The sequence below is a fragment of the Colossoma macropomum genome, unplaced genomic scaffold, assembly GCF_904425465.1.
Source record: "Colossoma macropomum unplaced genomic scaffold, Colossoma_macropomum, whole genome shotgun sequence".
NCBI lineage: Eukaryota > Metazoa > Chordata > Actinopteri > Characiformes > Serrasalmidae > Colossoma > Colossoma macropomum.
The window spans coordinates 35,276,698-35,304,107 of NW_023494790.1; the positions used below are offsets into that span (position 1 = coordinate 35,276,698).

General features: G+C 40.3%; 1 protein-coding gene across 1 annotated transcript; it reads right to left on the reverse strand.

Annotated features, from left to right (window-relative positions):
- Positions 1-608: 608 nt before the first annotated feature.
- Positions 609-27,235, reverse strand: smarcd2 (SWI/SNF related, matrix associated, actin dependent regulator of chromatin, subfamily d, member 2). The gene is made up of 13 exons (XM_036573206.1): positions 27,065-27,235; positions 25,511-25,698; positions 21,627-21,669; positions 21,416-21,538; positions 19,617-19,736; positions 16,549-16,644; positions 13,434-13,535; positions 11,757-11,918; positions 9,256-9,353; positions 7,925-8,060; positions 6,367-6,489; positions 5,973-6,074; positions 609-3,535 (listed from the first exon to the last, which is right to left on the reverse strand). Exons 1-13 carry the CDS (start codon positions 27,218-27,220, stop codon positions 3,482-3,484), a joined length of 1,503 nt encoding a protein of 500 aa, XP_036429099.1. The 5' UTR covers positions 27,221-27,235; the 3' UTR covers positions 609-3,481.
- Between the last annotated feature and the right edge of the window lie 175 nt (positions 27,236-27,410).

Here is a 27,410-nt window from a genome sequence, read left to right on the forward strand (position 1 = left end):
AATGATATTATGTACTGTAGATGATGAAAAGCAGAAGTTCTTTGCTATTTTACATTGAGAAATGTTAAAAGACTCAGCCTCTCTGCGATGCTCTTTATACCCAATCATGTTACTGACCTGCTGCCAATTAACCACCAGGTGTTTTTTTAGCATTACACAACTTTACCAGCCTTTTGTTGCCCCATCCCAACATTTTTGGAACGTGTTGTTGGCATCAAATTTAAAATTGGCAAATACTTTTAAAAAACAAATTAAATTTCTCAGTTTTAGCATTTGATATGTTGTCTTTGAAGCATTTTCAATGAAATATAGGGTTTAAATGATCATCATTGCATTTTGTTTTTATTTACATTTTTCTCAGCGTCCCAACGTTTTTGGAAATGGGGTTTTATGATAAAGAGAGGAGGAGAGAAATAAGAAATAATCAGTGAGGTATGATAAACATCTGAACGTAGCTCATTAGACTCAGTGGGATTTTTGCCATCATTTTGTAAAGCTTGTCCAGCTTTGAAACTGTTGCTAAGACAGAAGGCATTTGTGGGTGGAGCCTAGACACGTCTATTTCGAACTGAATGAAAGAATTCATTAAAAAGACCCAAACCAAAGTCTTTGTGCAGGCAGACAATTTTATTGTACAAATATACCAACAGACCTGCCCAGTACAAAAGTATAAAAGTAAGCATTTGATTGATATAAAAAACTACAAAACAGAACATGCATTTTTTTTTCCTTACAAAAATGCGTAACCCCGCTGAACCGGTTATAAAAAGTACAAGAACACGTTGAAATTCAGCTCGACAGCGGCGCGCCCTCAATACTTTCACTTACACAAAGACCAAAAATATAATAATCTCACAGGTTGGGATTTAGAAGTACTTGCAAAACAAATTTTAAGAATGACTAAGTGCGCATGTCATTAACACAAAAACAACCCAACAAAACAAAACACAACCTGATCTAAACAATCATTAACCCGAGCGATGGCTTAACTGCTGTTCGGAATGTAAAAAAAGCACAACTATGCATCGAACAGATACACTTTCACCTGTAAAGAAGAGCAAAAAATATGGCTTTAACCTGCAAATTCACTCCAGGATTAAGGAATAGTTAAAAATGACAATTTAAACCTTTCCTCAAATGTAGCCGATCAGCCAAGACATGGTTGGTATTTGCTTCTTTGGTTTTGCTTTAGAGCTGTGAGGCTAATGTAGTTATAGAGGAATGGAAGGTTCTACCCCACCAGACCAGCACGATACGGACAGCGATGCAATTTTTTGCGATTTTAATATAAAACTCTATTTATACTTTATTAGTAAATCAATTATGTGAGATGTTTGAAGACTGAGCTGTGCTATTTTAACCAAAATAACTTTTTGGATCATGCGAACATCAAAACAGTGCAGAAACTCATCTGGAGCTGTGACTGATCAGGATGATCACAGTGATTGGTTAGATGAGTGTGTCTACATGCACTCAGTAATCTGATAATAATCGGATTTTTGCACTTATCTGATTATTCCAATGGACATTAACAGCACACTCCGATTTCTTAGATCGGAGTAAGGTTTAGAAATCCGATTAAGAAATATGATAAAAACAGCTGGATTTTAGCTCAGTAATCAGATTTATTAGTGCATGTGAACTCTTACTCTGATTTCTTTCTATTTCTCAGTCTGAGCATGTGTGAAAACAGACGGCGGTCGCAGAAATAAGCGAGCAGCACCGCCGCGAGATGCAGTAAAACACTTTTGGAGTGAGGCTGAAACCAAATACATGCTTGACGAAATGAAGGATTAAAATATTCTTAATCTTCTAGATGATGTATTTTTATATTTTCAGGTAAAGTGGTGCGATGTTTAAAAAAAAGCTGTGGCCTGAAGTTTTACATGATGTTTACATCGCGTCTTCTTCTGTGAGTTAATTGGCTGGTTGCAAAGCAAATCTGATTACTGTCTGATTCATGTAGACCTGAAGTTTCCCCATTATTATTACTTAAGTGCATGTAAATATGTTGATCAGATTACTGACAACATCTGATTTTCTGCCTTTATCGGATTATTAAGTGCAAGTAAATACACTCAATATCACAATAACATACTGTGCAGCTTTATCATGTAACTGCCTCCAGTTGTGTTAAGCTGCTAATCATTTCAAAAGGACTTTCTGACACTGTATAAAACAGCATCATCTACAGTTGTATGGAAAATTTTTTAACCCTTCGCTCAAATGACACATTTTGTAGATTTTCTATGTGAAGATAAGTTAACACATCTTCTACAGGGTTACATAAATTATATATAGTTAAATATGGCATTTTTCTGATAATTTAGTGCACTGAATTATTTGCTGAGTTAAATGTGTTTGAAAAAAATACAGAAAGTTTATTTTTTCCCCAATACGTTAAATTCAGCAAACAACAGTAATTAGCTTTTAATTCGCTTCCATTACTCAGCTACATTAGCCTTGTAGATCCAGTGCAAAACTAATAAAGCAAAACTTCAGACCCCAAACATGTTCTGGCTGATCGACCGCATTTGAGGTGAGAAGAACTTGGCAAACTATTCCTTTAAGAAGAGTGAAGGCATCGGAATTCTTTCAGAAATCAGATATTCTTAAGTTTATGGCATCTCAGTGTCGATTATGAAAAATATGAAAATGGCTTATAATCCTACCCACTGTTACAAACAAGTACAACGCTCTCTAGCTGTGTTCGCTCACAGCTACGTCTGGCACAGTCACAGTAAAACACCCTAACAACACGAAACAGTCTGTAAACACTGGAGGAGAAAGGGGGTGGGGGGACCTCGAATCGACTGAAGCAAACAATGGCTCTTCAACGCAGATCAGCATCGTCTTCCTGAGAGTCTGACGGAGATGGATTCCTGCACCCATATCAAAGTCTACGTTTCATATAAAACGCCCTATTCCAGCTACTTAATTCGAAGCTTCTATCTTAGTACACAGTTCAATCTTGCAGGCAAGAATGCTAAAAAAAAGAAAAAAGGCAGTTGTGGCTTTGCAGAGCTGCTGGGATCAGAAGCTCTTTCCAAAAATGGCAAGCTTGATAGGAAATACCGAATGCTTCAAAAAGCACATAAGAGCTAACACCAGCGATTTAGCGAAACTGTCCAATATCCAGGACCAGAAACATAAAATCACACGTAAAATTAATGATGTGTATGTAATGTTGCACATTACACTGAAGACGATATGTATGAAATATAAAAAAAAAGAACAACAACAACAAAAAAAAACATTCCAGTTGAGCCGTTCTGCCGCAGCGTTCCTGCGGAATACGGCCGAACCCCTTTCTGAAGGGCTGAAGAGAAGTGTGCATCTGCATTCTTGGATTAATGGCACTGGTCTAGGACTCAGACTTTCCCTCCATCTTATCCTGTTGGTTAGGATTATTTAGGATGTGGTGGGCGAAGGCCAGTCCAAGATGAGCACTCAGAAGTTCCCTACCCGCAGCCTCTGAGGCTTAGGTGAGGCGAATGCCCAGTACCTGCTCCAGCTCCTGCCTTCTCTGCTGGACCTGTGAACCGCAAACACAAAGCATGAAACCAGTTATGCTGCCTTATTAGACCTTGCTTAAAAGTGAAGGCTCCAGAAGAGGTAGGAGAGACTGTCCTAGCACTTGTAACCGCAGTAGGGCTGAGCAATATGACAATATATATCATTATTGTGACAAATTACGTCACAATACAATACAGTGTTTTTCTGAACATATCGTCTGTACTTGTAGAAAACTGACTAACTGCATGTTTCATTATATAGAGAGCCAAATTAGTCCTGTTTAACTGGGCTTAGTGCAACACTGGGCCAAATACTGAATAAAAATCACTATATTCTCAGTTTTTGATAGTAATTTTTGGCACTACTTTTTCTCTGTTCCAACTGATCAGGCATAACATTATGACCACCTCCTTGTTTCTATGCTCATTGTCCATTTTATCAGCTCCACTTACTATATAGGTGCACTTTGTAGTTCTACAGTTACAGACTGTAGTCCATCTGTTTCTCTGCATACTTTGTTAGCCCCCTGTTACCCTGTTCTTCAGTGGTCAGGACCCCCATGGACCCTCACAGAACAGGTACTGTTTGGGTGGTGGATCATTCTCAGCACTGCAGTAACACTGACGTGGTGGTGGTGTGTTAGTGTGTGTTGTGCTGGTCTGAGTGGATCAGACACAGCAGTGCTGCTGGAGTTTTTAAACACCTCAGTGTCACTGCTGGACTGAGAATCGTCCACCAACCAAAAATATTCAGCCAACAGCGTCCTGTGACTCTTCTTTTCTTGAGTGTCTTGCTCCCCCTTTGCTGCTGTAGAATTTCCCTGTTGTAGGACTAATAAAGGATTATCTTATATCACATTGTGAAATTTTCTAATACAAAGGCTGTTTATCTGTCTGACTCTGAATAACCGATCATAAAGAAGCAGCTATCAATCAAGTTTACCATTACTGCTTTGACTTGATTCACAGATACATTAAGTGCCCCTATTTTCATGCAAAGTAGGACATTTTTTGGCCCAAATGGTGGCAAATGTGAGAGTAACAGGGTATTTTTTTAACACTTTTTTGCACTTTAGCTGCTGCAGCGTGAAACCAACCAAACTCAATAAAAAAGAAACCTTATCACAAAAACCCGAACTCTGGTTCAACTCTGGTCAAACTAACTATATAGCCTAATATAAGCAATGCAACATGTTTATATATATAAATTTGCACTGCAACTCATTTCATTGCAAACTCGGGTTCTGCAGCATCTCGCCATTCACAGTTGTTTGGAGCTATGCATGAAGGATTGTCGGTGACTGAGGGTCTCGAAGCACCAGCTGCATCCTTCGATCTCTCTCAAAGGCCCCATTTGAATGATCCTACAAAATGAGACTTCACTGATGTAATGGTCGAGAAATTGGCTGAATCCTCAGCTTTGAGAGGCTAAAGTTAGCTTTCTGCACAAGGTGAAGTTAAATCAACATTGTTATGACACATTTGACCATTAAACTGAGCTTAAAACATTCATTTTCACTGTGATTTTAAATTAAAGCAATAGTTCAGTGAAAAATCTAATTTACACACCAAATTTGACTCTGTTTGACTGTACAGACTTAGAGGTAGAAACTTTAACACACTGAATTTTTTTAACAGACTGTCTTTGTAAAATAGATTGTAGAGAGATCATATTGTCCTACCCATATTGTACGTCAGATGTGATTCTTGCTGTCGCTGTGCTACAGAGACAGAAGAGGATCAAAACTATGAAATGTACTTTACCTACAGCTGTACAGACGCGCTTTTCTGATGTGGAACAAAAGCCGCTCTTCTCCATTGTAGCATGTGTAGCATAACTAGCTAATACACGTCATTTAAAATCAGCTAGATTTGAATGACTTGATTATTAAGGTACATTGTACTCATTTACACTCATTATGGTATCGGTATTTGCAAGTACCTAAAAACGCACTCATACTTGGTCTGAAAAAAAAAGTGGTATAGATGCATTCCTAGTAGCTAAGAAGTAACAGCTTAGAGCTCACCAATTAGCACTGTGCAAACTGATTGCTTAGCTAAAATCAGCAGTCACAGCCATCTTGAGTCCTAAACTTAGACCCTACATTTGTACATTTTTATAGACAACAGTATTTCAGGGTCAGAAACCACATAAGCAAGTTTTTGAGATTACTAAACAACTCAGAGTGTAATGATTTTGGTATGCAATTAACACCATGCTAATTGGTGGGGCACAGGCTTCTATTACTTGTTAGCTACTTAAGCATCATACCTTCAGTGCAAAACTAAAGAAAAAAACTTTAGACACCAAGCATGACTAAACCATCACTTTAAATTGCCAACTAAGCAAAAAACATGCATTTTCACATACATTTTCAATGCTTGGTCAAGTTAAGACTGATGATCAGTGGACAATCTGGTTTCCAACCTACATTGGGAACCATTTCCAACACATACCTTGGAGAATACGTAACGACCCACAGCCTCTTGGACCCAGGGAGCCTGGTAGAACTCGCTCCTCCTCTCCTCCTCAGGGTTCCCGGCAGTGTCCGTCATCAGCTGAGTCAAACAAACACAAAGCAGACGCACAAGGGTCAAGTGGAGCAAACACGCCAAGTCCTCCTCCTCAGTCTCTCTCTCTCTCTCTCTCTCCCTCCCTTCCTCTCATACAAGTGTCCTGTAATGCCTCTCGCTCCATGTGATGTGATTGGACCCGTCACCAGCCTGAATGAGTTTTTAATGGAATCCAGCAATAGCCTCCCCGCCTGTAAACGTTTTTGGAGGCACATTTAACCACTTAGTGCAAATACGTCAGCCCCACTCTCATTCTGACAAGCTTCTAGGGAGGTACCTTGAGGTCTCGGCTTTGAGACTTGAGCCAGTCCTGGATGAAGTCCTGGGGGTTGGTGCTGAAGCTCAGCATGAAGTCTCTCTGAGTCTTCAGCTGGTTTATGGACTCGATGGTCTCGTGGATCTGATGAGAAACAGATTACATATAAACCTATATTACAACAAAAATCGGAAGAACTTCACTGCCTTCATTCAAAAACTTTAACACACTGGGTATATTTTGCTCATCAAAGTGTTATTATTTACACATTGTTCGGGTTTTGCCTGTATAATATGTTAAAGTGTTCTTTTCTAAGCTGTTGTTAAGAGACCACATTGAAGCTATTTTGACTCAAACGTAGTTTATAAACCGGAAAGCTTTGAGGTCTAACATCACAACAATGGGACAAAACGCATGAGCTTTGTCAGTGACACTGGCCTCTTTTCCACTGCAGGGCCGAATGGTTGTCTGTGGTCTGTTCACCACAGAACAGATTCGATTCTGACTAATAAAAGCTTTACTGACACAAATTTAGATGATAATGACTCAGCCCTGAGGAAGTGAAGTCGAGCAGCTGATGTTAGAGGGACAGAAAGCTGAAATTATCCTCTTCTCTGGTGTCTGAAGCTGGAGCCTCCTAGCTAAGCTAATGCTAGCCAGCTCTTCTCTCCCAGCTAGCTTAGCTTAGCTGAAGAGATCCAAACACCCCAGTACAGGTTCGATTCAAATACCTGCTCTGCTGTCACAAGTATAGGTGATAAAAAACGTATAACAGCGAGAGCAAAGTCGACTGATCGGTGTTGGAGTGACAGAGAGCTGAAATCAGACCTGTTTTGTTAGAGCTTTAAGCTATAGCCTGCTAGGCTAAGCTAACGCGAGTGTAGGGTGCCTCCCACTGCAGTACGGACTCAGTTCTAGAGAAATGATGATTAAAAACACCTGTTTAGAGGATAAAGACTCGTGTCTGAGAGCACAAATTCGAATGACCAATGTTGAAGTGACAGAAATTTAGAAATAGACTTGTTCTGTGGTGCTTTGAGCCGTAACCTGCTGGGCAACACTAATGCTAATGTAGTTATCAGGCTACAGGTGAACCCACCACAGTAAAGGCTGTCTCAGTAGCAGATGCTCATGGAGTGACTGACGGAATCAAACGTGTTTGTGGTGGGTGGCGTGTATGTTGCTTTTAGCCTGTTAGCAGTTAGACACTCGTTTGGGTATTTTTCTTGGGTACTGATTTTTCCCGGTTCTGATTTAGTCGTACAACAGATGGAAACAAAAACTGTAACCGGTCTCACGAGTCCGGACCAGCGAGGAACGGCCCAGTACGGCCCTGAGAACCATTTGGCTCGATAGTGGAAAAGTGGCCATTATTTTTCTCTAAATAAACCTGGTCCATCGTTTAGGTTATTGCACACTGTCAAATGAAAACATGCTCGTTTATATTAAAAACATTCTGAAAAGCCAGGCGTCCCCCAACGTTTGACGGACAGGCAGTGTGTATACAAAAAGATTTTCAGATTACATGTGTAGGTTTACCCTTCCAAACAAACCCACTTTCTCATAAGCAAACACACACCTTCATCTCCAAGGCAGCGATCTCCTGCTGGTTGGTGGTAGAGGAAAGGAAGCTGGTCATCTGGCTTTTCAGTGGGTCGTCCACTTCAACGTCAATGTCGAAGCAGGCTGTCTTCTTCTGGTCGTTGGGGTCCACGCTGCCCACAGCCAACAGCACAATGAGCACCAAGAAATCAAACTTTGATAATGTTTTACTGCTTTACTGTAGAGCTGTGACTGACGATTTCTTCTAATATTTATAATTTACAATAGATAGATAGATAAATAGATAGAGAGATAGAACTTTATTGATCCCAAAGGGAAATTGCAGTGTTTCAGCAGCAACACATATAATTGCACATAAATTTACATATACTATGCAGAAAAATAGAAAACAGAAATAAATCTAGACAGAAGTTAAAGTACAAGAGAAATAAAATTAAAGTATATCTATTTGTATATTTACATGGCATATGAGACAGATTTGTTGTATTTACATGATAGCAGGCACTGAAATACAACAAATCTGTCTCATATGCCATGTAAATATACAAATTGGTAATTTACTTAATATAATATAATGTATACATTTTAATTATATTTTAATATAATGATTTAAATTTATATAATTTACTTAATGACTACCTAACTAGCAGAAGACGTAATCAACGTTTTTCATAATCAACATTGTCGACTTAACTAATCACTGCAACCCTACTTTACAGGAACGTCACAGGCCCCACAAACAAAACTAGCCATGACTAAGAGCAATAATCCCTTCTCAAAGGCTACATTCACCATACAAGCCTCGTTACTCAATCCTGATTTTTGGCTCAAATCCTATCTTGGTTCACATTTGTGCGGGTAGGTGACTCAAATCTGCTATTAATGTGAATAAACCTGTCCTGAAACTATCCGCTTGTGCACATCCTAATCAATAATGTCACATGAATGACTTGCGTGCGTCACAAACAACAAACAAACTAACCAGCAGAACAATCCTTCGTCGTGAAGATGATTCACTGTGAGCAGCTCTCAGCTGTTCACTATTAGAGCAAGACGAAGGATCAGATGCTTTTGCACTGTTTACTGCCACAAACTTCTGGTTTGCCGCTGCTGCCACATTAAACAATGCTGCATGCACAGTGAAAAAAAATGAATTCTGACCTGATTCTCGTTAAGGTCGCACGACCATCAATCAAACTTGTAGCCAATTTAGGACCAAATATGAAGGAAAAAATCAGATCTGTGTCAGATTAAGGCAGAACGATTGGTGTCCTTTCAGCCTAGTTATGTGAAAGTAGCCAAAGACACCAGGACTAGACAGCAAAAGCACTGCGTGCACACACACACCTGATGATGTGGTTGATGACGATGGGGTCGGGGTGCTGCAGGAGCCCAGCCAGCTTCATGGGGATCTCAGAGAACCTCATCCGAGGGCAGGCAAAAATCTGCACCAGCACCCAGAACAACACACAGTATATCATTAGTGACTGTAACCACAGAATGTGGTTCATTTCTAACAGATATTATGAACTGCGTTTAAAAAGCTACACTCTTAAAAATGATGGTGCTTCAAGGGTTCTTTAGTAATGAAAATGGTTCTATATAGAACCATGACCTCTCAAAGAACCTTTTGCATGATTCTTTGCATCGTGAAAAAGTTCTTCAGATTGACTGAGTGTGAATGTGCAGTATGTGGTTCTATATAAAACCTTTTTGAAAAGGGTTCCTCTATTGTTACCATGTCAAGCATGTAATAACAGAAGAACCCTTTTTGCTGCCCTTTTGGAAAATGGTTCTATACAGATCCATCTACAGCACATTCTTCATCAATCTGAAGAACGCTTGCGTGATACAAAGAACCCTTTAATCGTGCAAAAGGTTTTTTGCAGTGTTCATGGTTATATTCTGAACCAATTCCTTTACTAAAGAACCCTTGAAGAACCATCGTTTTTAAGTGTGTAGGCTGCAGTCCAGGAGTCCAACACTACATCAATGAAGGATCTTAAGGATCCTTGAATGCAGTCAAGAAATGCAGCCTACATTCTGACCATTTCTGAGGACATAACCAGAGTATCTGTCATGGTCTATTGCCACCCATAATTCTCTGCAGACAAGTCTGGCACAAAGTGCATATTGTTCAAAAAAGGCCAGTAAAATATACAGTAAAAAAAAAGAACATGCTATTCCTTTAGTTGTGTATCTGTTTAAGAGGGTAAAATGCACCTGCTTTCAGTAAGGATAGTTTTTAGCTTGGAAGATAGCACGTTATTACAAACAAATGATGTTCTGCCTGCCGCATTACATCATTCACATCATTGTTTTACTTGCAGGCATACAGTCATTCACATCAACAGTATTTTCACCATCAGATTTTGCAACATATCCTTTATGATGACGTGACAAAGCAGCCTTGGTAGACTGTCCGTTACGCATTGCGTAATACAAAAGAGGAGCCTTCATAGATCAGTGCTACTGAGGACCCACCCTTCTCATCTGCAGCCTGGCTTCTGGAATGAATGCAAGCCACTTGCAACTCTTAGTGCTGGGTGATATGGCCTCAAATGAATATCACGATTAATTGAATGTTTCACCCCGATTAATAATGATTATTTTGTTTTTGTTTTTTTGTGTTTGTTTGTTTTTTTGATCTAATAGTTCACTGAAAAGGCTTGTACTGTAAATATGCTCTGCATATCTTAATGGAAATCGTCTGAACAGCCAGATCGGAATTCACACGGCTTTTACGCCAATCCAACTCGACATTCGTCATAATTTCACGCTGCTGAGACCTCATAAACATTTGGGGTGATATTTCTGTACAAAAATTAGAAAAGACTCATCCAAAACCCTCTGTGTTTGAAGAGATTTTGAAAGAAATGACCGAACGCAGCCGTAGGAGAACGAGGCTGCAGCGTCAAAGAACGATTAAAAGTCTGAAAGCAAAGTTTAAAGAATCCAACGACACAAACCAAAGAAGTGACCGCGCCCTTTTTACGGCGAGCTCCAACACATTCTGGGTGATGAGACCAGCTATTAGTCAGTGAAGCTTCACGATGGCTCCTGTGATGCTGGTGAAGATGAAGCTGATCCTCTGGGAGCGACTGGCGTTCGTTGGCAGTCGTGATTGTTTACCTCTAGATGAGCCACATGAAGCTCTGTTCTTTTGCGCATGTGGGTCAGTTTAGGAGCTGATCTGTTCAGACTGATGTTGCATAGAGATCACATTTAAAAGATACTGTGAACAGCCAAACAAAAAAAACGGATTTGGTGAACAAATCTGATTTAGCCTTTCTCTCAAGGCTAATTTTGCTAACATGAAATGGATGTATATCCCACCAATTAGAATCATTCTGGCTGCATGACTCAATCCTTGCACAAGTGCCTCAATCTGCATGAAGTCTGGCTTTAAGATCAGACTTATAGATTTATCGCATGTCACAAACTACTAAGGAAGTCTGTTTGAGATTACTTAACAACTTTATCAACGTTAGCCTTGTAGATTTAGTGCAAAACTAAAGAAGCAAACTTCAGACACCAAGTATGTTTTGGCTGATCTACAACATTTGGGTTAAGAATCAAAATCAGAATCGCTTTATTTTGCCAAGTATGTTACACATACAAGGAATTAGTCTTAGTGAGTGCACACATGTATGACATGTAACATAGTAATCAGATCAGACAAGCAAACTGACTGTTAACAAGTATTTAGCTAAGGGAAAAATAAAAATACAATAAATAGAATAAAGAATAATAAAGAGCGATATCGAGAATAATAAAGGGTGAATAACTGTCAAATCATTCCTTTATAAACGAGCGAGGAGGGGCTAGCAGTAAATCCTCGGCTCTACCTGTCTGAAGTAGCGGTTGCAGTTGATGTATTCTTTCTCGTGGCAGTCCTGCAGCTTGTTGTTCTTGATGTAGAGCCAGAGTGCCTGCATGATGCTTGCTCTGGTCTGGGTGTGGACCCCCAGGAGCCGGGCCAGCCGTGGGTCCAACTTATACTGCGGTGGCTGCGACAGAGAAGCACAGAGAGAACAAGGAGGTGATCATATAGTTCATCATACAGAGGGCAGTAATCAGCTGCCCCCCATTTTATTTTATTTCTTTTTCAATTTTTATTCCTTTCTTCCTCTTTTTCTTTTTTCTATTGTCTTGGATTGTAATTGCACATTGTTCACAAAAACAATGAACAATTTGATCACAAAAGAAAAAATTAATTGATCATACTAACAGTTGTGGTGAGAGGTGGAAGGATTGATCGGCTATATATATCGATATCGGCCGATTTTCAGCCCAAATATGTGATCGCCAACTGGCCAATATTTTTTAACTTAGCTGATCATGAAAGCTGATGGGTGACGTAAAGCATATGAACTGTATTTCACGAGATAAGGATGGCTGCAGCCCTGTGTGAGGTCCCTGGTTCACACAACCCAGTTCCTCGTTCAAACACTAGAAGGAAATACAGACCTTTTGACTTCTGATTACAGGACTAAAGGCCTATTCACACTTTTACAAATAAAAAAAAAAAAATCCACGTGAAGTTTTGAAAATGAACACATGTATATTAATACTGTCTTTCACATCGAGTCTGAAACTGACGGACTGCGACGCTGCGTACGTTTTTTAATCCGAGCCTGCTCTATTTTCTGCTTCTTACGAGGCATTAAAACCAGGCTGACCAATCAGAGCTCCATTGTCATGGTTGCAGCCCAGCCAAATGTGCAATCAGGGTGACGGAACTCTTGAAGCAGAGCACAAAAGCTCATATGACAAGCAAACGCTGACTAAAAAAACATGGATGTTGACAATATTTATCAGACGAGAGCTGAAAGGCAATGAATGATGGTGAGGAAGTTGCAGCCACTGTATTTAACCATAGTTCATTCGCTCCTTTTTAATGAGAGGAGCAACAAGCAGATGCAGAGCCTCAAATTCCCCCACTGACATACCAAAATACCGTTCTGCAGCTTCAGCTCGCTCTTGTAAGAGGTGGTGGAACTTCCTGTGTTGTTTTTTTGCAGAACTGGATGTAACCCGTGTACAAACAAAAGGTTTTCAGAGTATTTAGACAGAAAAATGCTTCAGATATGGTGTGAAAAATCATACATGGTGTGAAAAGGCCTTAACAGTCCAGCCCCACCCCCGATCAGTGTCAGGTGTAGGCCCATTGTGACGAAAGGCGTTCGGTAATCGGTATCGGCCCTAAAAACACTGATCGGTCCATATCTAGTTTCAATTATAACTGACAGTAAAGAGTAGCAAAAGTTTCTAACTGATACTATGTTTCATTGTTTGTTTACTTTTTGTGTACTTACTTTAAATTCTCTTTTGAAGATCATCAGCCATTCAGATATAAGTTAACTGGTGTAACTGATCTCCTTCCTTCACATGATATATACACACATATATATACTCCAGAATTACTGCCACCCTTATTAAAGTTTAACCCAAAATGTGGAAAACACAATTTTTGGCCAGCTTGTTTTTTAAGACTGTACTTGTGGAGGGTTTGTGTGTGTTACCTGGTGGTCTAGCATGAGGAGGAGGGTGCATTTCACACTGACATCACCAGGTCTCTTCACCTGAAAGCCATCCGTCTCCTGAGTGGTGGGCATCCTGTGCCACTGAAGGCCAAACAAAGACACAATGACCCTCTACAAACACGTATATCCAATGAAATAATCACATTGCACAAACAATCCCACAGTGACATCCAAAAACCAATCACACAATCCTTTACAGTTATACAATCCCAGCCCATAAACATCTAGAAACCACCTACTTCACCTAAAGCACAAAAGCAGCCAGTACTGTTTATGTTATTTTAGTTTTTAATCATGTTTCACCCCAAGGAAGGATTTTGTTAATGGAAAAGTCAGTTGTATTGCTGGACCTTGGAAGCATATTGTAGTATGTGCATGTCTTCTGTGATTGGGTCTACGCTACACATTGTGTGGCGCATTTGAATCATTTTGGTCTCCCCTATTGCACAACCAAATTCCAATTTGGGAGTGTGATGACAAGCATGTGCGTGCTGCTGTTTGCAGAGTATCACAGGATAACTGAACACACTTGTAATAGAGCACTTCTGTGACAGAAGCTCACACTGTTTTTTTGTAAGCTGTCTTTGGTTTTGCCCTAGATTTTTTAGACTCTTGGTTCTCTACCACGCTGATTATGAAAGAATAGCACTGGACTGTGGAGGTGCTCAGAAATATAATGTACTAAAACAGCTGTACAAACATGTTCTAAAGCATCCGATATTAGTCATTTCATGATTTTTTAAAATTGAGAATGAATTTCATACATCATCATTATAACATTAAAGAGTTTAAAGCAGAAACATTTACTTTATAAGTAGCCACTATCAGCGCTAGCACATCTATGGGAACTACCACCAAACTAACAGCGCTGTACATTCACTTTCCCTCATAGGGTTTAATATACTGCTTACGGGAAACTAGAGCTGCTCTGCTCTGATCTACAAATCGCTGGTGAAACTGCAACATGCTTGACTAAAATGCAGCTATGTCAGGCGTTTCAAAGTGTCCTCAATAACACGTATTAAATATTGTGATATACTTTATTACCCAATATGTGCACATGTCTAGGCCCTACATGACATACACTAAAGGCACTTTAGAGCTGTTCTAATGTTTGCTTAAACCGTCCTGGAGACATTACACTATGCACTCTTTTGTGCTATCCAGCATCTATCAGACCAGATAATAATCAAACTCCTCGTGGTTTGGGTTCAGGTGTGTGGAGTAGGGAAAACACAAAAATGTGCAGAACATGAGGGTCAGCAGGAGCTGGATTGGGAATCCCTGGCTTAAATGGCCCATATCACGAAAAACAAAATGTCCTCACTTTTTTATTTAAATAAGATTCAATGTAATAATAATAATAATAATACTAATAATATTTATTTTTATAGCACTTTTCATGCTGATGGCAGCTCAAAGTGCTTAACAGTAATACAAAAAATTATGAGTATTACTTGAGAATCATACAATGACACAGATCAAATTAAAAGATAAATACCAAGAGACAGAGTTTTAATGAAGTGCTAAGTTCAAGAGATGCGTTTTAAGATGCTTCTTGAAAGTGAGCACTGAGCTTTACTGTCTAATAAAAGGTGAAATGGAATAAGTGAACGAGTCTCTCCATGTTTTCTGTATTTTACAGAAGGTTTTTGCAGAAGGTCAGTATTCGCAGATCTAAGATTATGTGCTGGAGCATAAACAGACAGACACTCTGTGATGTAAGCGGTGCTTTAAGGTCATTTGGAGCCTTAAAACCTAGTAGTTTATAGCAGAACTATAAAATCTATCCTGAATGATACAGATAGCCAGTGCAGTTCTTTCAAAACGGGAGTGATATGATCTCCCTGTTATGTAGTAGTAAACACAGGTAAAGTTTTAAAACGCACGATTCGCTCCCTATTCCTCACAGTCCATATGTGGACACTAACCTGCAAAAACAGCCTGTTTTGAATTCAGTGTTTGTGACAACACATTTAAATATATCTGCCTATCCAGGCTTGAGCAGTTTCGCTCCACCCATTCACACTGAAGTTATAAGGAGTGTTTCAGTCTGAACTGTTTTTTAAACGAGGCATAATATGGGGCAGCCAACCAGAACAGAGGTCATTTACATATATTGCTCTTAAAGGCACAGCTTGTCTGAGTCTAATCTAAGAGCCATTTTGTCCTTTCAACAAAAATAAAACCACCTTGGGAGCCACAACATTTTATGTCCATTTTACCATCTTGGCTGTAAATATGTCTCAGTACGTGCTGATGTACTAGTGTAGGCTAACAAATTTAATATAAACGAAAACGCAGACTTTGCCCTGCTTTAACCTTTAGCTCAGCTGTAGCTCAGTAGTCGCTTCTCATTCACCAGCTTCTTATTTGAATTTTCCCGTTCCACCTTAAATGGTGCCTGAGGCCAGAATGTAACCGCTGCACCATTTAAGGTGGAACGGGAAAATTCGAACGAAAAACTGCCTTCAGCTTCACGACTTTTTAGTGTTTGTCAGTTTCTCGCTGCAGATTAAACATATCAGGAAACCAACTGGCATGATTATAAATGCAAATAAGTCCATTCATCTATGAATTATGGATGTCCACCTTAAATCTCTCTCTTTGCCGTTTCGTTAGCTACTAGCTAGGCAAGTTTATTGTCTGTGTTGCTATGGTGACCAGCAGTCTGTGCTGATCTTCAGGGTTAAAGGGTGAATCAGCAGTTCTACATTAACTCCAGAGTTTAAGACCATTTATAGTTAAACTGTGTTGAACGATCAGCAGAGCTTTATTTTACTGTAAAGGAGGATTATTTTATTTTTACCTAAAACTCTAATTCAGCTGTGGAGCCGCAACAGAGCAGTAAAAGAGCCGCATGTTGCCGACCCCTGGTCTAAGGGATAAAGAAAGGTTGAAAATGAGAACGTAAAAAATTAAATTTGACTGTTTTTGGTTTATAAATCTACTTAAATGTCATACGTTGAAAATGAAATGCAAGAAAAACATAGGATATGTGCCCTTCAAACAACATTTCTCCCAGTTAACTGTTCTGAAAATGTTCTTTCTATGGACTGCAGGGCTTCAGTCTGAAGATGTCAGGATTCTTTACCTCTACCAAATGATTGTCTGGCCCATAGAGTTCTTTATCCAGTTCGATGACCAAGCTTTTGAAGAAGGATGAGAACTTTCTCTTCTGTTTCCCAGGCTAAAGACAGATGAACAGAAGAAGGAAACATACAGACAGAGAGAAATGTTAAGTGCTGTTGCTTCCAGTTCCTAAGCAGTTGATTGATGCTGCATTGTTTAGCGCTGACCACATTTGTGCATTTGGGATTAAACACACACACACAGACACTCCAAAACACACAGCCCTCCCACCACTTGCGCAACCTTCTCTCTCTCTCTCTCTCTTTCCTGCACCACTCCTCCCGTCCCACGCACGCCTTAACCACTGAGGCAGAAAAGAGAGAGAGCGAGAGAAGAAAAAGAGAAAAAGCATTTCCTCTTTTCATGTGGCTGCAGCTCAATCAGCCTCTCTCTCTGTTGGCCCAAGCCTGCGAGGACCTCGTGTCTTCATGCAGCCGTTTCAATTCCCTTTTTCTGGCCTCCCCTCTGCACCCCTCTCAACATTACGCCACCACTTGGAGGGAATCATGGGAAAAGCCTGAAAGCACATCTGGTTCGAGAGAGTTCAGCAAGGACATGAGTTTCTGACACAAGCTGGAGCTTCAGCAGCCAAAGAAACCCAAAAAAGACCCCAGTCCTAGCAGACCCTGCCACTCAATGGTCCAACTTTGCTGGATGGAGCTGTTAAAGTGGAGACGGCTGCTTCGGCGGTGCTGAAACTTTACAAGCCGTTGTTTGACATTTGGTGCTATATTTGGAACGCTGTCCTGTGCAGCCACCCAGCGTAACAGATGTTGAGCTGTGATGGACAGAAGGGTGGGATGTAGTCTAGGGCTGCAACAAGGGTTGGACTGCATCCCCCTTTTTAATACATACAAACCGTTTCAATATACTGGGTGATTCAAAAAGATTCATCCGATTTCAAAATGATTCATTTCACTTGTAAATCATTACAGATCAATGCAGTAAACTGTAAATGGTTTAAATGAGCATAAAGTTTATTATGTAATTGTACAAGTGCTCAGTATGAACCTCCTCCAGCTGTACAGACAACATCAACACGATAGTCAAACTCATCCCATACTGGATTGAACATGACGGGTGTCGCTGCACTCACGGCTCTTTCAGTGCGATTTCGGAGATCATCCAGTGTTGTTGAACCAGCGACGAACGCTCTGAGCTGTTGGAGCTTCACTGCTGATGAAAATCGTGTTGCACAGTTATGACGGATTCACTCTTATTGAAGTGGAGAACGCAACACTTTCTGCTCAGGAGTCTCATCTCCTCTCAGACTGAAGGGAGCCATCTTCCAGTGACAGTCAGAAACTCTATGACCCCCTCTTTCAGTTGGTATGTGATTGGTTCCTAGGCGCCTCACGGTTGTAAACACATGGTGCTTTGAAATCTGATTAACCTTTTTGAATCACCCTGTATTATCACAGTATACAGTTTTAAAGGGAGGTACTGGGTGTTGTAAGTGGTATAAAAGCATTTATTACGCTTTTTTGCCATCTGCACTACTTCAAATTTTCAATTTAAAAAAAAATGTCAACCCATCTATCTAACATGTGCTGACTAGCATTAGCTTAGCCAGCAGGATCACAGCTCTGCTCACCACAGATCATGTTCAGTTCTGGCTAACTAAAGCACCGACACAAATTTAGATGATGATGATTCAAATCTGAGGGAGTGAAGTCGAGCAACTGTAGCTGGAGAGACAGAAAGACGAAAGTAAACCTGTTCAATGGTGTCTGGATCTAACTTAATCTTAGCAAGCAGACTAACAGAGCCAAACAGTGCCAAACGCCACAATCCAGATTAATTCAGACTAACTGCTGCTCTGCTAAAACAAATGCATATGATAAAAACTAATGTCTGAGAGCGGAAAAAGGTTGACTGGCTGGTTTTGGACTGACAGAAAACTGAAATCACACCTGTTGTGTGTGTCAGGGACTATAGCATTTTGGCTAAGCTAATGAGAGTTAGCAGGCCAATCACAGCACACACCGCAGCACAGGCTCAGTTCCAGCTAAATGATGCTATGACCCCCATTGAGAGGATTATCTTTGAGCACGAAGTCAAGTGACTTGTGTCAGAGTAAAAGCCAAAATCAAATGTGCTCTGTGGTGAGTGTAGTTCTTAGCAATTGCTGAGCTGCTATCCATTGCTTTGCCATTGCTGAACTTGTTTTTGAATACTATGGAATACCTTTTCACCCATTTGGCCGAGTCAGGGATGTTTCAGTCACGTTTCGAATGAAAATGCTCCTCAATGTCTAGTCCAGTGCATCTGAAATAGTCCACTTTGCATTTGAGACTGGTCTTTTGGGGTTAGCCTTAGCCTAACATGGACACCAGACCAACTTCTGTGGCCTGGGATGCTTCCTGACTCTGTCAGCTGCACCAGATGATGATGTGGTCAGGGCCTTGTGCACCAAATAAGATGAGGACCAGCTGGTGACGAAGCGCGAATTGATATATCACAATATAGTGATATTTCCCAAATTCCAGTTGTGTCTGACAGTCATATGAGAGAAATAACTTTGGAAATAAGACAAAGCGGAAGTTGGCTTCTTATGTGAATTTCCAGTTCCACCTTAAATGATGCAGCAGTCACATTCAGGTGACAACAGGTATGTAACTGCTGCTCCATTTAAGGTGGAAGAGAAAATTCAAACAGAATTCTGGTGAATAAGAAGCCAACTTTAGACACCCTTGTAGAAATTCATGAAACAACATTTAGTACTGTTTTTGTTGGGGCTGTGGGGCCAGTGTTAGAAAGCAATATTGACAAAAATTCAACTATATATTGTTCAACTTTGTTTTTACAATTTTGCACACCACACATTTTTCAGATTTACTATAGTTTTACCATAGTTATATAGTGAAACCATCAGACTGTACTGTAATATACATTTTTGGTCATACTGCCCACTACTAACTAACTAAATGGCTCTGTTTTCCATAATTGACATCACTGACGACTAATGAGCTTCACTCACAAATCACTGCCATCCTAATACTGTCAAATACATGCATAGATGCTACTTACATCATCTAGCAGTTTGCCCTCCACTCTAAGTTCCCACGATGCCACCTTCTCAGCCTCCTCCCCCTCTGGCTTGGCAGGTGTGCAGGTGTTGGAGATGTAGATCCTCAGCTTGCGCTTTTGCTGGAACGGAAAAAAGATACAAACCAGTCTTTCAACTCTCTCATTTGTCACTATAATGCCATGTGTTTATAGTCCAAACAAGAAACTGATGATGAGGAAGATTTACATCATTTATAATTAAAAGTTAATTACATGGCATAATTATATGGCCACAGACATGTAATCACAAGGCAAAAGGCTGTAATGGTGACTTGTCTAACACTCACACCTCACCACTGGTGACATTTGATATTAATCCAATATGTGATTTCTTTTACAGAAATACAGTTTCTGACACTGTTTAACATTGTTCTATCCTTAAATTCAGTGCCATCTTAATTTTAGTGCTACCTTAAATGTAGTTCCACCTTTAATTCTATGCTACCTTAAATTCAGTGCCACCTTAAATCTAGTTCCACCCTAAATTCTGTGCCACTTTAATTTAGTGATGTTAATTGCAGTTTTTACCTTAAATTCATTATTTGTGCTGATACTGCTGTGCAAGCATGTGATACTGTATGTACTGTACTGTGTATGAGTGTCTTTTTTAAATATATATATATGTCTTTGAACAACGATTTTACGAAAACCGTATGTTGGATCGCTCAGAAAAGCACAAGCACACTTGGCAGGTGTGGGACCTATGATCCTACAAAGTTTCGTGGTTCTAGCTTAAAAAACCCTGGGACAAGAAACATTTTATATTTTGAGAGTAGAATAATAAGAAGAAGATTATGAAGAACAGTAAGTTAAAGCCAGCTTAATTAAACAGTAGTAGCCATTTTAAAGCTGGAATTTTATCCATACAAAAAATAAAATAATAAAACAAAATAGCAAGTCTTTCTGAGATTACTTTCCAACTCGACATGGTTTGTGCCAAGCGTGTGATGATGGGATGCAGTTTGCTCCGTGCTGATTGGTGGGTATAAGCTTCCATTACTTGTTAGCTACATTAGTAGCTCCAGTGCAAATGCCCACTCAGCCCTGGCAATCAAAGAGCAGAGGACAGCCAGCAGGAGGATGGATGGACACAATTAGAGGAATCATGAACAAGCCATAAAGAAGCCTGAAAGCCCAACGTCTCTTAAAATGGCCTCAATATCTATTCTAGAATGGAAGAAAGAGACGCATACAGTGCAAAAAGAACAGCGTACTCATTCTAATGGCAAGAGTTTTCACTCGAAACACATTATCATTAATTATCTGGATGTGGTCCCACAGCCTCTCAGCATGCCTAATGTAGTTCAGCAGGAATACATTAACACTGCATTACAAGTGACCCCGCTTTTGCCTCTAGAATTGTTTGCGTGCCCATCCATCCTCATTAGGTTCTCTTACAGCGGTGTAAAAATGCATCAGTGCGTTGTGAAGCAACAATATGAGGGCGACGACCGCCTTGCATTCATTTTGTAACATTATAATAAATTATACTAATATTCATAAAAGAACGCTGTTATTTTTTGGCCAAAATAAATGTTCTTATTATTGTTACGTAAGACTGCATACATTATTACTGTCTATATTCTACCACTGTCTAGTTTCTTCAGTCCTATTTGTGAATTCAGTGTATTTTTTAAATGAATCTGAATTGCACCAACATAATTCCCCCTAATCAATTAAACACCCACGGCCTTGCTCGTACTTCAGCTCCATTACGACCACGTTCCCTTCACTATACAGCAATGGGGAGGCCACTTTACCGTGATGGGCTTCTTGATGGCCTCCTGGATCTCCATGCGCTTGCGGGCGATTGTCTGGTCCAGCTTCCTCTCAAATGCCAAGAGGTCCATGTAAGCCTGTGACTCTGGAACCAGGTCTCGAATCTGCACAGCAACGTGATGCCATAAGCGCTTATGGAAACAAACCAACAACAAATGAAACAAACTCATTAAGGCAAGATGATAAACTCACCCTCTGTGGGAGGACTTTGTCAGCCATCTTGCGTCTTTTAATCCTGAAACATTAAAGCAGATCATTTAAGAACTTTCTCGATATTTCTTTGTACATAATGTCACTGTTGGGGCAAAACTTTCTATCTCCACTTTTGTCATTATTTACTATTTAACATGGCAGTTGCCATTTATGTTGTGTTAAAATTTAACGAAGAATGGAACAATAGAAACGCTCCAAAATTACTTGGAAAAAACTTCTATTAACTTCTATTCAAGGTTAAGAAGGTTTTTGCCTTTTGCTGTAAAGTTATCATTATGGAAAGAGGAGATTTCGTCCCAACAGTGACGATACATTTAATTGAACCCAAATAATTCATATAACCTGAAAGTAAACCATTAACCATTTGGTAAGCTATGAAAAGTCAAAACCCAACGAACAAAACTGAGAAAAAAACTTTAATTTAATTTGACACAGGTTTGAACGCTGCTGGTGGCAGTTTATTCAGCATGTAATTGACATTAGGAAAGAAAGTCATTTGTATTATTTAAATCTATGCCTTTTAAACTCTAAGGAACCCATTCAACTCTGGCTCACATTTCAGTTCCTCAGTTTTACGACCACATAACTGATATAACAGTAGTCACTGAATGCACAGCAGATGCACAGCAGTCGCTGAATAATTAATTCCTCTCTGCAGGCCTACTAATGGATATTTTTATGAAAATATATTATTCAAATGGTCATGTAAACAGCGCACTCTGATTTCTTAGATTAGAGTAAGGTCTATAAATCTGATTAAGAAATCCAATAAAGAGAGTTGGATTTTAGCTCAGTAATCAGATTTCTCAGTGCATGTAAACTCTTACTCTGATTTCTTTCAGATTTCTCAGTCTGTGCATGCACAAAAACAGACGGCGGTACCGGAAATAAGCAAACAGCATCACCGCGAAACACTTTTGGAGTGATGCTGAAACCAAAAACATGCTTGACGAAATAAAGAATTAAATATTCTTCATCTTCTAGATGATGTATGTTCATATTTTCAGGTAAAGTGGTGCGATGTTTTTAAAAACAACCCGCGGCATGACATCAAGTCTTCTTCTGTGAGTTTATTGGTTGGTTGCAAAGCAGAAATCTGATTACTGTCTGACTCATATAGACCCAGAGTCTATAAAACGTGTTGATCAGATTACTGACAAAATCTGAATTTCTGCAGGACTCACCAGCGGACCCAAAGGCTTATTACACACTTCTATAACCTAAGAATAGCTCAGACAGATTGCACTAAAATCCCTGTAGTTACAGAGTAATAAGCCTCAGTATGTAATAAGCCTGGGATTTTATGGGGGTTAACTACTTGCAATATCCACTATATGCTTAAAAAAAGCACACTGTGGTGTAATGTGTCATGATAATGATAAAATATCATATTGCCCACCCCTAATTTAAACTGAATTAAAATAATTTCAAATTTATTTAATGATATTTCAATTCAAGGCCAAACTGAGGGACCTCAAAATGCACTGAAATTGAAATGTATTGCCACTGTGAGTTAATAACTGAATAAAAAGGTTAGTAGGTCAGCTGAAGTTCTAAGAAAGTAAAATCATCCTGACACAAAGTTGTCCTGAATAACACTAATTTATCCAACATATGTAAGTCCGGTCTTCATCCTAGCCTTCTTTTTTAAAACTGGACAGTGGGCACAGCTGTAACCACACATCTCCCTCTCGGCTTATTCCAGCAGTTATGATCATGAGACATCTTTAGAGTTAAGCTTCCTTTGTTTCACACCAACGCCTTCGCCTCGCCCTTCAGAGAAACAAACGCATCTCTGAGTAACAGGACAAAAAGGCCTTTCTGTGCTCAAAGCCAAGCCACTGTCAATTAGAACAAGCCGAAAGATCAACCTCTTTTAAACAGCGCTCTGCTGGTGTTCACAGCTGTTTATTTGGGGAACCCATGCTTTTGCTGTCAGGCACGATTTATCAGCCCCCCTCCACCTCATTCATCGCTGGGCAGTTTCTGACCACAGGACTGCTGCTGTCCAGATATTATTCGGGTGCTGGATCATTCAGAACAGCAGTGACACTGACACGGTAGTTAACATCAAACTTAACATCATGATATTTTCTACTATTCTTATAATAATAAAGTGATCATTTTTTTTTTATTATTACAATTATCATCAACTTAATAAGTTCTTCAAAGTTAATGACCCAAGCTTCCTTCTTAACCTTATAAAATGCGGTCAGTATAAAAGGCTGGACAGATTTGCCCTTTAAAGGTAAATTTCACTGATTAGAATTAGAATTAGAGTCAGAATTCTTCACAGTGCTGGTGATGGGAACCAGACGTCTGAAAAGCCTAAAATGCATCTAAAAGCTCCTTCACAGAAACTTCCTACATGAAATGGTTATGAATTCTCCGCTAAGACAGTGTTTTATACTTCTGAGACAAGATTTTTGCCTAAAACATTTTTTAATCCAACCATCCAGGGCAACACAGTCGCCAAAGAAAACTTATTATTTTAGATTGTCCACTGTTTTACCATCATCAACATTACTTATGAAAACTCAGAAGACACATGTAGGCTCACTGGTGGTTTTAGATAATAAATAAAATGGTTATATTCGTGACAAGTCCTGGCAACCTTTGATAAGCTCCATTCACCACCACCGTAAAGAACCATTTCACCTCAAAGCACTCTGAATGACGGCACTGTACAATTCTGAAAAAATGGAATTCCCAAAAAAGTGTTTATTTATGCCATTTTCTCTATTCCTTTCCATTAATAACGCGATTCTGAAAGCTGTTGCTGTTTTTTATTCATCAGTCAGGCTTCATTACTATAAATTAACAAAATAATTCCACTCCGAATTCTACTCTGCACACTTTCTCTTCACGTGCACTTTGAAAAACATTGTGCTTGAAACAAAACAAACAACGTTCTATATCAAACAAAGCAGTTTCCATTCAAATGTTTCGCAAATGTTATGGTCATTTACGAAATTTCAGCGAAAAAAAAACGGATTGCGTCGTGTTTCTATCCACTGCGGTTATGCGAAGAAACTTGATGACGTAGGCTACCATGATTAGGGGATTTAACTTGGATTTTGCTTTAAGTAGAATCATCTTTACAGACATTTGCAATCTTTTAATGATTGTCTGCAGCTCAGAGACGCGGGGCAGGATGAGCGATGGCCCGTCTAATGAGGGCTGAAATCTCTGCGCCACCCTGACCACGTCCACCACATTGTGCAGAGCAGTTTTTCAAACGAGCTTTGATTAGAATGAGTAAGCGACCTTCGATAAGCTTTGCGACTTCTGCACAAAAATAGTGCACTATATATATCCACTAGCGAATTGTGCACATGTGGCTGAATCTCAAATGGCTCTCTTTTAGACATATTATGCACTGCTTGAGTGCTGGAGTCATTATTTTAAGACCTACGCAGTGTAGTATGTAGAGAGTAGGGGGCTGTTTGCAATCGAGCCTAAGTGATCATGAAGTAAAAGGCAGTGTGTGGGGCGGTGGAGCCGGAGAGATTGGCTGTGTGAACAAGCGGGTAATCAGTAACGATTTACACCTGTGCTTCGGCAGCATCGAAATATACCTTCGTACTAAAAGAAACCAAAAAATGTTACTATTGATACAGACAGTTTCTCTGTTACAAAGATTTCTCTCATCTAATCAGAGTAATGTAGTACATATTCAATCCAGTGTTTATTCCTGTACTCCTGAGAGCCAAAGTGCATCTGCGGTTCCTAAACAGAGGCGCAGGAGCTGAAAGTGCAGGTCTAAAAGTTGCAGTACTGTGACTCTGCAGTTGGATACCACTGCCCAAAACCCCTGGGGTCAGCTAGCTCCAACCTGAACCCGTCCCCCAGTTCACGCTCACCCTCTCCGGGGTCCCATCAGCCCCCCTGCTTGCTGTTGGAGCAGTCTCTTGCGGGCCGGGTCCAGCGACGACTGAGGCATGCCGGGGCGACCGGGCATGCCGCTTCCGTAGGATGGCCCGGGCATGGGGGAACCCATTGGCCCCATCCCACCCATGGGCATGCTTCGGCTGGGTGGCATGCCTGGGCGCTGCACATACGGGTCAGAAACATATACAAACATATGTTACAACACAGAGCAGAAAGGGAGAAACACAGCAATGCAGGTAACGATGGGCAGTGTGGCAAAAATACTACAAGTGTGGAGTGCAATATATAAAAATACTATGATGTTAATAATAATAATAAAAATAATAATAATAATAGTAATAATAAACCTACTTTAATGAATTTATTCAGTGTTTTACAAACTGCACTGCACTAAATCTGGTTAAACAAGATTATTATGGTCACTTTATAATGAAACGTATTTAGTCAGTGTTCTTTAAGTACTGACGATATCCACGATATGCTCAGAAAAGCGTACTGGGACATCATTTATCACAATATGGATAAAATATCGTCATATTGCCCTCCCCTAAATTCAGTTCTTCAGTTATTTCTTTTTTAGTTTGTGAAGCTCAATATTTAGTTTTATGAGACTGAATAAGTAGGAACAGACAAAACAGAAGCTGGAGTGCAACATATAAAAATACTATGATGTTAATAATAATAATAAACCTTCTTTAATGATTTTATTCAGTGTTTTACAAACTGCACTGCACTAAATCTGGTTAAACAAGATTATTATGGTCCCTTTATAATGAAACGTATTTAGTCAGTGTTCTTTAAGTACTGACGATATCCACGATATGCTCAGAAAAGTGTATTGGGACATTATTTATCACGATAAGGATAAAATATCGGTATATTGCCCTCCCCTAAATGCAGACACAAACTCAGTTCTCGGCTTATTTCTTCTTCAGTTTGCTCTCCTTGTTTTCGTGTCTGTTTACGAGATGTGACGCAACATCGCGTCAAACCTCAACAGCTGCGAGAGGACCATAAAACTGAAATTTAGAGACAATTTTATTCACAAAACCCAGTCAGAGCGCATCGTTTAGGAGTGGACGGTGATCAGTTTCAGCTGCTTTCTCAGAAACGGTTTCACTTTGGAGACGCGGAAGTTCGCCCAGCGTTCATGCTAACAGAGAAGGAAAACTAAAACGGTTATTCTGTCATTTTTACCGTCACATTTTCCCGCCACATGGCCGAAGGGGCTGTGGCGGTGGAGCGTTAGCGCCGCAGGTTCACACCAAGCCCAGGTTTGATGTTTATTTCAGACGAAATGAACGCTACTCGACTCAAACCGCGCTGTGTGGAGGCAGTTAACGTTAGCTTAGCTGACCTAGCCGCTCCCTCAGACAAAGCGCGAGCGAGCGAGCGAGGCGAGTTCGTAACGAAAATAACGAACTTGATCAACTTGAAGTGAAACAGAGGCGGATTAAACGGGGATAGCGGCTCTAACGGTCTTCGCGAACTTTCCGAAGGAGCGCGCTGCCGCCGCGGTGTCTTACCGGGTACTGTCCGGCGGGGCTGGGGAGACCCCGGTAGCCCCCCGCGCTCGGTGGCATCCCCGCTATCCGCACTCCGCCTGGTGGACCCGCGGCGCCGGGGTTCGCGCCGCCGGGGCCAGCGGGGCTGTTCGGGAGAAACCCCGCTCTGGAGGCCATGCTGCCCGCGCTCCTGCACTCAACTCACACACACGCTCTCTCACTCACTGTTTCTGTTTATCTCTCTCTCTCTCTCTCTCTCACCCACTCTCGCGCTCTCTCTCTCTCTCTCACCCACTCTCGCGCTCTCTCTCTCTCTCTCTCTCTCTCTCTCTGGCCCCGCCCCGTACCGCATCTGTCCGCCTTTATG